The following is a 14,117-nucleotide window of genomic DNA, read 5'->3' as shown; positions in this document are numbered from 1 at the left end:
TGATTATAAACAACCTCGCCCAGTCATCACAAATGACCCAAACGCCATATCAATTTTGGAGTCATTACTTGTTATAAACCAAACGAACAATAAGAAAACAAACAAATTTAAGGTAAGCTTAATGTGAAATTCGCGTTGTATCGACCTCACTTCCGACTCAAGACAACATGGCGGCCGTAAGTTGACTTGTAAACAGCGTTCGTGTTTCAGATTTTAAATACACGAATTCAAACAATTATTCATTTCGCACGAAATGAATAATTTTATCAGAATTACAATACAGATTCTTTTGAGACGATTCCAATAATTGAAGTATCAATTGACCGGCAAATATTGAAAAGGTTCTACCTGTGGGTCGTCGCTGTTGCAGGAAGCGAAAAAGTAAATACAAAGGGGAAACCGCACGGGCCGCGTGCGTGTCTCTCGACCACATCTTTGGAAAGTTACAACCCTCCTTCTTTTACTCGTCACACGTTGCCTTTATAGTGCCGCGGTGGCTTCAGGGTAGCTGAGACAAATCTGGTGTGATCACCTGGAGTTCAGTCAAGTCATGGACAAATTTGGAATGAGTTTCGGGGGAGGCCCAAGCAGGAAGGAACTATTGGAAACGGTCGAGTCACAGAAGAAGCAGCTCGCCCAGTACCAGAGCCGCTTCAAGGATGTGGTCCAAGCGTACAAGAGTTTGTTGAAGGAAAAAGAGGCCTTGGAGGCCAGTCTGAAAGTCTTGACCACGTTTCAGTTTGCTGAAGTGAACCAGCAACTCTGCGAGCAAGCCACCGTCCTTCAGGATGGTGGAGATGGCGCGAACGTGGCCCAAGCAGGCGAGGACGTGGCAGAGGAAGATGCGGTAGAGGGGGCGAGTACTCGTGGGTCGGAAGCCGACGGGAAAGCGGAACGCAGGGAGGCTCAGTTGAAGAACCAAGTGGACACGCTCACCAGCGCCTTGGCCACTGTGACGCAAGAGAAGTCGCGCATGGAGGCCAGCTTCCAGGCCGATAAGCGCCATCTCAAGCAGGAAGTGGAGCACCTAGAGGAGCGCCTGATCGCAACGAGTGCGCAGCAAGAAGCCGAGGTCAATGGCCTCCAGATGCAGCTGGCAGAGAGCCGCGCTCGGGTCATCACGCAGCAGCACGAGCGCGAACGGGAACAAAGCGACGGGCTGCAGCAGCTGCAAGAGCTGCAGAAGATCCTGCAGCGGGAACGAGACCTGCGACAGGACACGGAGCTCCGCCTCCACGAGGCCAACGCCAGCTACCTTTCGGCATCGCGTGCCGCGGACCGCCACTCGGAGTTGGAGGTGCTCCTGAGGCAGGCCGGCGAAGAGCGCGATGAGCTGCAACACAAACTGCGTGCGGCTGAGGCGGAACGAGAGGAAGCAGATCCCGGGCTGGAGCTGCTGCGGCAGGAGCTAGGTCAGCTCCAGAAGAGCCTCCAGGACCAGATCTGCGACCACAACCGCAAGGTAGGATTCAGATCGCTGCGGTAGATATAGGTCCTCTTAAGCGTGGAAGCGGAATAACTTCGGGTCTATGTGCGCGTACACGCAGTTGGGTCAGGAGCAGGCGCGCGCCCACGCCGCCGAGCTCCGGGTGGGCGCTCTGGAGCAGCGGGTCTCCGAGCTCTCAGACCTTCTGGGTTCTTGTGAGAAGGCGAGGCAGCGAGAGCAGCGGGTGGCTCAGAGACTTCGAGAACGGACGGCGCAGTTGGACGCAGAGAATCAAACGCTGACCTCGAGCAGGTCGGCGTTAGATCTTGGCCCCGACGACGCCCAGCTGGACGTGACGGCGCTGAAGGACGAGTTGGAGAAGGTGAAGAGGTTGTTGCCGCCGCCCGCTGGGACTCAGACTGAGCTGGAACCCATCCCAGATGCCGCACGTCGCGAGGAGCTGCAGAAGCTCAAGGATGAGTTGGAGCGCTACAAGCTACGGGCTAAGGTATGCGTAAAGTCCTGTAGCAGCACGCTAACGCCCGCGAGTGAGTCGGCGGGCAGGCTAACGGATTCCCACGTCTTTCTGCGTAGGCGGCGTCCAAGAAAAGCCACGGCGACGACGGCCAGGCGTCCCGCCAGCTCGAGGAGGCCCGCGAGCAGTTGGCCGACCTCCGGGACAAGTACATCGGCTTGCGTCTGGAGAGCGACACGGCGGCGGCCTCTCAGCGCGAGCAGCTGCGACGACAGCAGCAGCGCGTCGCAGAGTTGCTACGCGCCCAGCGACAGGACGCCGAGCGCAGCCAGGCGGCGCACCGCGACCAGCTGATGCGGCTGGAAGCCGAGCTGCGCAAACAACGGGAGAGGACCGCGGTGCTCTTGGATGAAAAGGACCGGGAGCTCGAGCTCCTGCGAGCTAACGCCCCCAACTCCCTGGGTGCCACGGAGGAGGAGGAGAAGAGGAGGAAGAGCACCAGGAGGACACCGTCGGGCGAGCCCTGAGGCAGGCCGCGCCCGGCGAGCCGGCGCTGCTCCTGTACGCCGAGCAGCTAGCCAGAAAGGAAGTGGAGACGGCCTGCCTGAGGCGGCAAAAGCGTCAGCTGGAGGAAGACGTCCACCGGCTGCACTGCAAAGTGGCGGCCGGCGCCCAACGCCACGACGACGAAACCGGCAGGCTCCGGGTTCGGCTGGACATGTTGACCCGCGAGCAAAAGCGCGAGGGCTCCAACGTCGAGTACCTGAAGAACGTCATCTTCAAGTTCCTGACGCTGCCCGATGCCAGCGGCAGGCAGCAGACGCTCAACGCCATCCTCAGCATCCTTCACTTCAGTCCGCAGGAGAAACAGTCTGTCCTCAGGCTGCAGGGGGCGCCGTGGTGGAGCGGCCGCAAAAGATGAGCAGGCTGCGCCAAACTTGCTATTGATGCTAATGCCATCTGATATGGAGAATCGCTTTGATAAAGGAAGCCAGTTTTTACTTGTTCTGCTACAAGGTTGCCAAACGTTTCCTTGAAAGGACAACCGACGTCCCCGGACAAGTTGTGTCCATCCATAATTTGTAAAATGGCTTCAAATGACTTCTACTGAGCGTATTTTAATAAGATTCCACCACATATAGCTATATTTTACCTTTTAAGACTCACGCTGAACATTCAGGAAGTCTTGTTTTTGAGTTGGTGACGAGTCCGTACGTGACGTCACGAAAGGACCGCCCACTGACCGTGAAAAGGACGCATTGTCCTTCCATCACGTCAATGTATTTTGCTGTAGTTGTTTGGTCTGGGGACCTCGTGTTGCACCCAAAAGCCGCCAGAAGAGGGCGTCCAAGCGCCATTTAAGAATTTATCAGCCTGTGGAAACGGAGGTGGCCACAGGATGTCGCCATTTTGTGCCTCTTTTTTTGTGAGAGATTGTCCCCCAATGTTGCCTCAAAATAACACGGAATAAATTATTTAATCGATTGCAAACATGTATGCTTTGCTCTTCAGAACTATTTGAATCATATTCATAACTGGATGTGTAACAAGAAAGCATATTCTCCGAATCTGAAGCCATTGTTTTGATTCACAAGCAATGCAAGACGTCTTGGTGTGACATCACAAACTGGGGGCGGGACTTTCTGAAAATGCCCAATTGGCAGCTCAATTTTTTGCAGAATTTGGGACACTTTAAGTCATTTTTCTTGGTGTTTTGCATTTGAATAAAAATATCATACTGCCTGTTTTGGGTATTTTAGATGCTATCAAACGTTTTTCTGGTGTCAGTTAAAAAACAAAAAAGTGACGTCGGTTGTCCTCTAAAGGACAACCGACACCGCCTGACAAGTTGGATTGGATTTGCCTTTATTAGTCTCGCAGTGAAGAAATGTACATTTCACAGCAGCAAAGTCATGAAAGGAAGGAAGTTGCATTTATAATTTGTAAAATCACTTCAAATGACTTCTACTGAGCGCATTTGACAAAGATTCCACCGCATATAGCGATATTTTACTCTTTAAAAGTCACGCCGAATATTCATCAAGTCTTGTTTTCGAGTTGATGACAATGACGTCGCTGAGGGAACGCCCCCGGATCAAGAAAGCGACACACAGTGCATTTTGGGTACTTTTTTTTCATCTGCAAACACCGTGTTGATTGCGAAATTAGAAGGAAAACAACATAAATAACGTGAGGGTGAATCGTTGTGTGGCAGCCAATTGCGGTAACACGCATAAAGAAGTGTAAATTGACACAAATTCCCAGCGGACAAAGCAGCCATTTCCAACGGATCAGAGAAGTAGAGCAACAGCCAAAACGAATGAGGAAGCTAACCAGAGTTAGCCATTCGGCGCTTGGATAGCGGAAGTTTGATACATGTTTACTCATTTAAACACACTGCACGCTAACTGTGAGCTCGCCTGGTGAAAGAGAGCAATCGCCATCTTAGTGGAGCAAAACGATCGAACAAACATCTACTTTCCACTGTGACGTTTTTTACTCTGTCGCGCTGTCGAGCTCTCTCTCGTCTCTGATGTTCGTGTGCTGCTCAAATTGTGCCGGTGTGTGTGCGTAAAACCCACCCCTCTGTCTTCTACTACGGATTTTAACCAATCACGGGCGGATTTAACTGAAGGTCGGCTCTTATAAGCGGCTCCATATAGTGGACGAAACGCCGCTTGTGCGCCATCTGGTGCATTTTCTGGGTTGCTACATCGGAGTCCAGATCTCCGTCACCGGTTTCATCGCTTGCAGACGGCTCGAATGGATAAGGGAAGGACTTTTTTAATCGATCGCAAACATGTATGCTTTCCTCTTCAGAACTATGTGAATCATATTCATAACTGGATGAGTAACAAGAAAGCATCTCTGTATGCTTTCCTCTTCAGAACTATGTGAATCATATTCATAACTGGATGAGTAACAAGAAAGCATCTCTGTATGCTTTCCTCTTCAGAACTATGTGAATCATATTCATAACTGGATGAGTAACAAGAAAGCATCTCTGTAGCCATTGTTTTGATTCTGGAGCAAGTCAGTTTGTGGGTGGGCCAATCCTAACGTGACGCAACGAACAAGGGGGCGGGATTTTCTGAATCTCTCTAGTTTCGAGCTCATTAGTGGCAGTTTTGGGCATTTTTATTGGTCATTTGACTAAAAATAGCACCCTGCGTGTTTTGGGTATTTGAGTAAGTTGCATCCACCAGCTCATAAAAAAAAAAAAAAAACATGTTAACGTTCACTGACCTGAGCGAGCGAGCGAGCAAATTGTGTGTCATTGTGTGTCGAGCACCGCTTGAAGGTCTTTGGGTAGTAAACTCACGATGGACACGATCAACGATTCCAACCTCTGGACATGGTCAGTTGTCAGTTGCAGCTGCTGCCCTCCAGCTCTCATCTGAAAAGCAGGCAAAGGTTAGGTTTTGACTCGAAAGTGGTGCTTTGTTCCCGCGCCAGATCTTTTTTTGCGACAAGGTTTTAAATCCTTTTTTTGATGGTCCCGCGGGGCTCACCAATTTCCCTCGCAGCTTCACAACCAAGTCGACAATCTCCACTTCAGACTTGTCGCGAGTCCACGCCAGCAGGTCCTGCGAGATATGTCACACGGTTGTCGGCCCGGCGGCGGGGATTGCAAGGTCTTGTTTTGACAGCGATCGCTCACGGCCTCGCAGATGACTTCCAGGTGCAGACTCTCTAGTTTGCGAGTCATCTCTCGGAGACGCTGGCGGTACCACCCGTCGAAATTGGGGGACTTGAAGAACTTTCTGCCAACGGAGTGACCAAAAGTCAACTTAGGAGATGGGGGGGAGCAGCGGCACCGCCCCGCAACACTCATACCTGTACAGCCCCGTCCAATCGCCTCGCGGTGCCAAGGTCAGCAGAGGGTCGCCGCGCTCCAGCGCAGACATGAATTCTTCCTGACTGAATGGGCGAATTTGTGGGGGTGTCTGCACAAAATCCCACATGAGCGCATCTCCCACCACCGGGTGGCAGCGTCGCGCTCGGCGTCACTTACCTTCCAGGGGGTCACGGACCTCCTTGGCGGCATCAGGCTGGCCATGTAGCGCTCCTGAGCAAAGGTAGAGGTGGCACAGTATAAGGCCGGGCACCGTGTCCGTGGATGTGCTCTTTTTGTCACCATTTTTTTTTTCGCTTTTCCTAACCAAGGAGGTCAAACGACTGACGGCGGACTCAATCGGAAGATCATATCTTGGTCTGAGGCGAGTTCATTGCGGATTCGTCAAGTCCAAAACAGCCGACAATTGGAAAGGTTCGTACGATTCAACGTTTGAGGCCAAAAATAGAGCGTCGGCCGACAACTTTTCTTGAAAAAGTTGTCGGCCACCCGGGCGGCGATGTTTTGTAAGTTGTACGCCCGATGTAAAAAGTTGCACGCCCTGGGCATCCGGGCAGACGTTATTTCAAACACTGGATTTTGGCATCGGGGCTATCGGCGGCTAACGGCGGCGTTGGTCTTACCAGCGGCTTGATGAAGCTCTGAGTCAGTTCTGAGAAGTGTCTCCTCAAGATGGCGCTCTGCACCTCGGAAGGCCGCCGCCTCTGAATGCCCTGCCGAAAGGCACAGGGGCCGCTAGCTTGATTTTGCGGGGCCAGTCCGCTGCTCGCTCTCACCTTCAGCAGTCGCTTTATAAGGACCGTGTCTTTGAGCAGGAAGCTTTTGTAGGCCGTGAATACGCCTGTGCCATCACCACAGGGAGATTCAGCAGGCACGCGTGGAAAGGGGCAAAAAGCCCAGTGGACACACACCTGGTTTGGTGTCCAGCGTCTCCAGTTTGGCCACCTTCTTGATCTTGAGCTGCTTCGGAACGTCACCTGACGAGAGAATAGCGCGGGTCTCAGAACCCGTTGGAGGCCACGGAAGGAAGGGGAGCCCTCGTGAGACAGCGAGGCGCCATCACCTGACGCGGTTGCGATCTCTCCCAGTCGCACGACGTGAGGCCAGGTGCGGAAGGTCTTGATGAAGAACGGGTTGGTCACGCCCAGGATCACTTTGGGCCTCATGGAGATAGCGCACGCTCAAGTACCCGCGGCGAGGCCGAGGGCGCTCGGGGGGGGGGGCTTGTACTCACGGCGCCTGCGTCCTGGTGGTGTACTCTCGGAATTCGCTGTCGTGGATGGTGAAGTACGGACGGAAATCGCAGCAGAACTTCAACGGGGCGATGGAGCTGAGGTGGCACGGTCGCACGGGTGAGACGGTTACCACGGCAATCGCGCACCTCGCCTGCAGAGTACCTGACGAGCGCCAAGACCGTTTCCGAGGAGGCGGCCGGAGACGGCGCCATGACCACCAGGGGCTCGCCCAACAAGGTGAGTTCCCACAGCGTCTGCAGATGGATCAGGACTGACTGGAAACAGCTGGAGATATCAAAAGGTCAGAGGATGGATGAGGTCACCGGCGAAAGACAAGAAACGGGACGGTGAAGCCACCTAAAAAGGTCCAACTCATGTACGGAAGGGAGCAGAGTCGGCCTGGGCGCCGCGTTGTGGGGGTGGGCACCACACATCTGAATCGGGGGCGGCCCCTGCAACGAGAGACAATGCCGCCGTGTCCTGGCTCGGAAGAACATACAGTGCCTTGCAAAAGTAATCTGGCAACCTTTCGCCACATTTTTTGGGAGGGGGGGTCAAAAATCAACAACAAATCAACAACAATCGTGATTCATTGGATAATTTAAACTTTTTTAACAAATAAAAAAGTGAAAAGTGGGGCGTGCAATATGAAATCGGCCTCTTTACTTTCAAAACTCACTCCAGAAGTTCAGTGAGGATCTCTGAATGATCCAATGTTGTCCGAACTGACTGATGATGACGATAAATAGAATGGAGAAGTTTAAAGCCGGATTTGGATCCAAGCTTGAAACATGTCAACGAGCACCGTGCAAGCCATCGTATTGAAATAGAAGGAGCATCAGACCACAGAAAAGCGATCAGAGATGCAGCCGAGAGGACCATAATCACTCTGAATGAACTGCGGAGATCTACAGCTGAGGTGGGACAGTCTGTCCATAGGACAACAATCATTAGTTGTGTTAAGTTCATCCTGTCTACGCTACTGCCTGTAAGATAAGTATCTGTTTTTAATTAGGACAACAATCAGTCGCACACTGCACAAATCTGGACTTTATGGAAGACTGGCAAGAAGAAAGCCATTTCTCAAAGATATCACTAAAAAGTCTTGTTTAAAGTTTGCCACAAGACACACCAAACATGCGGAAGAAGGTGCTCTGGTCAGATGAAACCAAAATGGAACTTTTTGGCCACAATGCAAAACGATAGGTTTGGCGTAAAAGCAGCTCGCAGCTCATTACCCAGAACACACCATTATAATAATAATAATAATAATAATAATAAACTTCATTTCTTTCAAAAGTCTCAAGGTCACTTTACACTCACAGGATCAGTTTTTCTTTGGGTGAGCAGCGGCAGCCACACGCGCCAACGTTCAATTAGATAGAAAGCTAGCTAGATAGCTAATAGATAGCCAACAGTTAGCCAGCCAGCACACTAGATATCTATATAGCTAATAGATGGCTAGCTAGACAGATAGATAGCTATTCAGCAAATAGTCAGCCAAATCGCTGGCTAGATAACTACTTAGCTAATAGTCAGCCAGATAGCTCATAGATTGCCTGCCAGCCAGCAAGATAGCTAATATATAGCAAATAGATTGGAAATGGCGCTCGACGTCATATTTTCAATTCCCGAATGTAAATTGGTGAATGGCAGTGAATGGGTTAAAATCATTCCCACTGTCAAACACGGACGGCGGTGGCAGCGTCATGGTTTGGGCCTGCTTTTCTTCAGCAGGGACAGGGAAGATGGATGGATGGAGCCAAATATAGGAACATTCTGGAAGAAAACCTGTTGTTATCTGCACAAGACCCGAGACCGGGATGGAGATGTATCTTCCAAAACATAAAGCCAAATCTACAACGGAATGGTTTAAAAATAAACGTATCCAGGTGTTAGAATGGCCACGTCAAAGTCCAGACCTGAATCCAATTGACAATCTGAAGACTGCTCTTCACAAACCTCACGGAGCTCCAGCTGTTTTCAACAAGGAAGAATGGGCAAGAATGTCAGTTCCCCCATGTGCAAAACTGATAGAAACATACCCCAAGCGAAATGCAGCTGGAATTGGAGCAAAAGGTGGAATAATATTGCACGCCCCACTTTTCAGTTTAAAAAAGTTTAAATCAAGGGTGTCAAAGTCATTTTTTTGCCGCGGGCCATATTGTAGTTATTGTTTCCTCTCGAGGGCCGTTCTGAATTTGGGGAAGCCATTAGAATGTTTAAATCCCTTCAAATATTACATATAGAGCACACAGCAAATTAATGAATAACTCGTTTTCAAATCTGAAGTCAAGAATAATGACTTTTATTGTGGTTGACATCCAAAAATATGAAATTTTGGCTCAGATTTTAGCAATCGTCATGGAATTTAACAAGTTTGATTTGCTTTCGCGGGCCGAAAAAAACGACGTGGCGGGCCGGATTTGGCCCGCGGGCCTTGACTTTGACAGCTGTGGTTTAAATGATCCAATACATTTTGTTGCAGTTCACGATTGTGTCCCACTTGTTGATTCTTGACAAAAATTGTTACATTTCATGTTTGAAGCCTGAAATGTGGAGGGGGGGGGGGTGAATACTTTTGCAAGGATCAATAGAGCACTGTCAAACAGCATGTTTTTGAGAAGGCGTGGGTGTGCGTGCGTGCGTTTGTGGTTTTCCCCTGACCTCCTTGGGAGAAACCCAGATAGGACTTCCCACGTTGTCCTTCTGGCACGGAATTTGGACCTGAGGACAAAAATACATTCAACGAGGGACTGGAAAGCACCAGCAAAATAAAAGCACATGCGCCGACCTCACCTGTAATACCACACCTAAGAGCGGGAGGTTAAAGGTCAATCCAGCAGCCAGGAAAGGCCACCGGTCGATCTGCTTGCATACTGCAGGCCCGAAAAGAAATATATGATCAACGTCTTGATCACCGCCCCGTGAGTGAATGGGTCTTATCACCTGTTTCCAGGCAGGGCTGTGACTTATGGAAAAAGTCTGCCGTAACGATGTGCAGCACGGAGTAGAAGAGCTGAATGAAAGGGAGCCGTGACAGCAAAACCAAAGACTGCAAGAAATGCACATCATCATCATCATCATCATCATCATCATCATCATCATCATCATCATCATGCGGTGACATCGCCTTCTTATTCTGGCCATAGAAAAAAAAAAAATATTCTGTGACTGTAAAGTGTCCTTGAGAGTTTTGAAAGGCGCTTATAAATGAAATGGATTATTATTATTATACTTTAACAATTCCCAAATCGCACAATTAAAGGACAACCGACGTCTCCGGACAAGTTGTGTCCATAATTTGTAAAATGGCTTCAAATGATTTCTACTGAGCGTATTTTAATAAGATTCCACCGCATATAGCTATATTTTACCTTTTAAGACTCGCGCTGAATATTCAGGAAGTCTTGTTTTTGAGTTGGTGACGAGTCCGTACGTGACGTCACTAAAGGACCGCCCTTTACAGTAAAAAAGACGCATTGTAGCGGTCCTTCCATCACGTCAATGCATTTTGGTGTACTTGTTTGGTCTGGGGACCTTGTGTTGCACCCAAAAGCCACCAGAAGAGGGCGTCCAAGCTCCACATAAGGAATTTATCAGCCTGTGGAAACGGAGGTGGCCACAGGAGGTCGCCATTTTGTGCCTCTTTTTCGGTGAGACATTTCCCCTCAATGTTGCCTCAAAATGACAGGGAATAACTTCTTTAATCGATTGCAAATGTGTATGCTTTCCTCTTCAGAACTATTTGAATCATATTCATAACTGGATGTGGAACAAAAAAGCATATTCTCCAATCTGAAGCCATTGTTTTGATTCTCCAGTTATGCAAGACATCTTGCAGTGACGTCACGAACTGGGGGCGGGACTTTCTGAAACTGGCCACTTCCGGGTTCAATTTGAAGTAGTTTTTGGACACTTGAAGTCATTTTTATTGGTGTTTTGCATTTGAATAAAAATATATCCTGCGTGTTTTGGATATTTTAGATGCTATCAAACGTTTTTCTGATGTCAGTTAGGAAACAAAAAAAGTGATGTCGGTTGTCCTTTAAATTCCTAAACAAAGAAATTGTTTCCACAGTAATTTTGTACGCTGATTAAATAATATTCCACAGCACTTCAACACAAAAAAAAGTCAAGTCTCATTTGGAACGTCGATTGGTTACAATTTTGGGTAATTTTTGAATGTCACCTTTGAAACAAATAAATAAAAAAGATGACAAAAGCAGGTTTTACTCGTCACAGATTTTCAGAACTCTCAACTATTCCAATGTCTAGCCTCACATTTGATATTTCCGCAATCTCATGAATCCACAAACTTTCATTTCAGCCTTCACACATAAATAGTCAGCCACCTCACCTTCTGGAAGTATCCTCGCTTGACTGACATGTCCTTAACTTGTCGGAAGTAAACGTAACCATAGAAGTGTGACATTTCACTCTAAGGAGAGACAAAGCGGACCTTTTTTTTTTTTGGCAAGTGACAATAACTGCATCTTTCATTTCATGTTATGGTAGTTACCTGCAGGGCGGGAGGGGCGTCCATGTTGTATCGGTCGTTGCACACTCGGGAATGTCTGCGACCGACAGACTGACGCATCCTAAAGCTGAACTGAGTGTCCCCAATACATCCTGGGGATCAAATCAAGAGCTCCATCATCATCATCATCATCATCATCATCATCATCATCATCATCATCATCATCATCATCATCACCCTAAAGCTGAACTGATGCATCCCGGGGATCGAACCATGAGCTCCATCACCATCTTTGACGCAACACAGTTACATATATCAATATGCTTTTCTTATATTCTTATACTGTACTCGCACCATTGTGTTTTTTTATCTTTTTACCCCACGCCTCCTTTCAATTGCTGCTGTGGACTGCAAATTCTCCCATTGTGGGACTATTAAAGGCTTTCTGATTCTGATCATCATCATCATCATCATCGCGCATTTAGGTGCTCAGTTGACTTTCTGATCACACAAAAAAAAAAAAAAAATTACGACAACCATTCTTGTATCGATGAGAAGGTTTCTTCAGTCGTCATCTGTACTTTTTTGAAGGACTGGCCTGTTTGCCCCACTCCCTCCGGTATCACCTCATCAGCATTACTAATGTTGCCTAAGCAGGCTATTGTATGAACGATCCATACAATTCACCTGAGAGTAGGGACCTATCATAGCTGTGTCCGGCGCTGCCGTAAGTGGACATTAGGGATATATATACAGTGAGACCTCAACTTACAAACACCTTAACTTACAAACTTTTTGTCTTACAAACGTCAAATTTATAAAAATTAAACCTTATAATAAGCACTATTTTCATAATACACACCCACCACGGCTGGCGGAGTGATCTCAGGCGGAAGTACACGACCGAACAGCACAACAGTCCTTGTGGAAGGTGACTCTCCTTCCATAAGCTATCAATGACCATCAAAAAGGTCAATAAAACTTTATTTTACAGCACAGTTTATTTCTTTAATGACAGTCGTCATGTAATGCGCCTCTCTTTCCAAACAGCAATTCCCTTTGACCTTCGAATTCCAACGCCATTCTATCAAGCCGTCAATGACCATCACAAATGTAAATAAAGTGACTTTATGATACAATTCAGTGTATTTCTTTCATTACAATACAATAACACATTTATTATACATAGAATAAGGTATGTTGTGTGTAGTTTTAAGGCTTATTTAGTTGAAAGTATATTTTATGGAAACCCGGGAACGGATTATTCCCATTTTAATGGTTTTCTATGGTAATTTTTTTTAGATACACACTTTTCGCCTTACACACTCTGTCTGGGAACCAATTAAGTTCGTAAGTTGAGGTCTCACTGTGTATATATATATATATAGGGCCGATACTACCAGTAAGACTTTAGTTCGCTGAAGAAGCATCTTTGATAAGAAGCGGAACGTCCGACACCTTCAAATTTGTACAGATGACGGCCGAAGAAACCTTCTCATCGATGGACCGCTCCTGTACGACATACGAACCATTCTTGTATCCTACCGCTTCATCTAACGAGTTGATAAATCGATAGGCTGTTTCTCGATTAAGTAAGTCACACAAGCACGGAGCCAAGGACGACATCGCTGTGCGGACTAGTGATTTTTACCCGCCTCAGCCTAGAAATGACAATGCCAAAGCCACGTTTAGCACCAAGTCTGTTAAAACGAGAAGGCCTTACGTTTACCTGAGTACGAGTCCGGAAAGGAAAGATAGCACAGGCTGCTTTTCTGATGGCGAAAAAAAACAAATCAATTATTCGATTGGCTTCCTTCCAGCACACGAGGGTAGCCGTTGACCCACCTCCTTCTCGGTCAATTTCACATCCGGAGGGTAAACCATCTGCAAAGAAAACAAATGTCATTTCTTTCACATTTACTAGCGAAACCTATAATTGCATTGGCTATTTGGGCTTTAACCCGTTAGTCGCAATTGAAAAGGGCTCGTGTTTTGGGGAGCAAACTACGAGAATCTTCTTTTTCACAACGTAAAACGTTGCCTCTTGGTTCAGGAAATGTTTGGGGGAAAAAAGACCCAAAGCACAACTCTCCCCGGCTCCACATTACGAATCGGAGTTATGCTAAGAATGCGAAGCTAACTGCCCGGACCTCGATGGCTTGTCCGAGCTCCAGGTCAAAGGTGACCACACACACGCACTCGAGCCACGACGAGAAGCGGGCCCACGGACGTCGCCGCTCCGCTTCTTCCTCGTCCACCGGGTTCATGACAAAGACGACCAGGCGAGCAAGCGAGCCCAAACCGTATCGGTCCTAATTTCCAAGCCCGGACGAAGACCGACGGTCCTCCAAGGACTGTCGTCCCCTGCTGGAGATGATACGCAACTCCAACAGCGAAACGTTCAACTTGAACGTTTTAGAGGCGAACCTGCAAAGAAAAGCGTCCATTAAAATAGGATTCGTTACTTTATCACGGTTAACATTGACCATGTGAAATTCCCTCGACGTCTCAAGAAATATACTGCAGTATTTTAACCGAACGGGGGCCCTGTAAACCATTTTGAGCGGTTTTTGGTGTTAATTTCGGCTGGGCCGTGTAGTCGTTTGAACAGAAACAAAACAAAAAACAAACAAACATTGTCCTCG

General features: G+C 48.1%; 2 protein-coding genes across 2 annotated transcripts; one reads left to right on the top strand and one right to left on the bottom strand.

Moving 5' to 3' along the window:
- The first annotated feature begins 57 nt into the window (after positions 1-57).
- gcc1 (GRIP and coiled-coil domain containing 1) lies at positions 58-3,650 on the top strand. Its single transcript, XM_088988553.1, is given in 4 exon segments — positions 58-1,462; positions 1,548-1,934; positions 2,021-2,384; positions 2,387-3,650. Coding segments are annotated over 4 exon segments (2,100 nt in total). The 5' UTR covers positions 58-550; the 3' UTR covers positions 2,824-3,650.
- A 100-nt stretch (positions 3,651-3,750) lies between these two features.
- Positions 3,751-14,069, bottom strand: dennd6b (DENN domain containing 6B). Its single transcript, XM_088988572.1, is given in 20 exon segments — positions 3,751-5,298; positions 5,414-5,488; positions 5,563-5,665; positions 5,739-5,848; positions 5,917-5,970; positions 6,381-6,470; positions 6,534-6,598; positions 6,669-6,734; positions 6,821-6,918; positions 6,992-7,087; positions 7,155-7,277; positions 7,350-7,444; positions 9,660-9,719; positions 9,792-9,929; positions 9,931-10,047; positions 11,353-11,433; positions 11,515-11,624; positions 13,202-13,244; positions 13,318-13,356; positions 13,623-14,069. Coding segments are annotated over 20 exon segments (1,803 nt in total). The 5' UTR covers positions 13,740-14,069; the 3' UTR covers positions 3,751-5,175.
- Positions 14,070-14,117: the final 48 nt, after the last annotated feature.

The sequence above is a fragment of the Hippocampus bargibanti genome, linkage group LG22 (genome assembly GCF_051943395.1).
Source record: "Hippocampus bargibanti isolate YZ-2025 linkage group LG22, ASM5194339v1, whole genome shotgun sequence".
Taxonomy (NCBI): Eukaryota; Metazoa; Chordata; class Actinopteri; order Syngnathiformes; family Syngnathidae; genus Hippocampus; species Hippocampus bargibanti.
The sequence above is the reverse complement of the archived record's forward strand: the minus strand, read 5'-3'. Positions and strand labels throughout refer to the sequence as shown.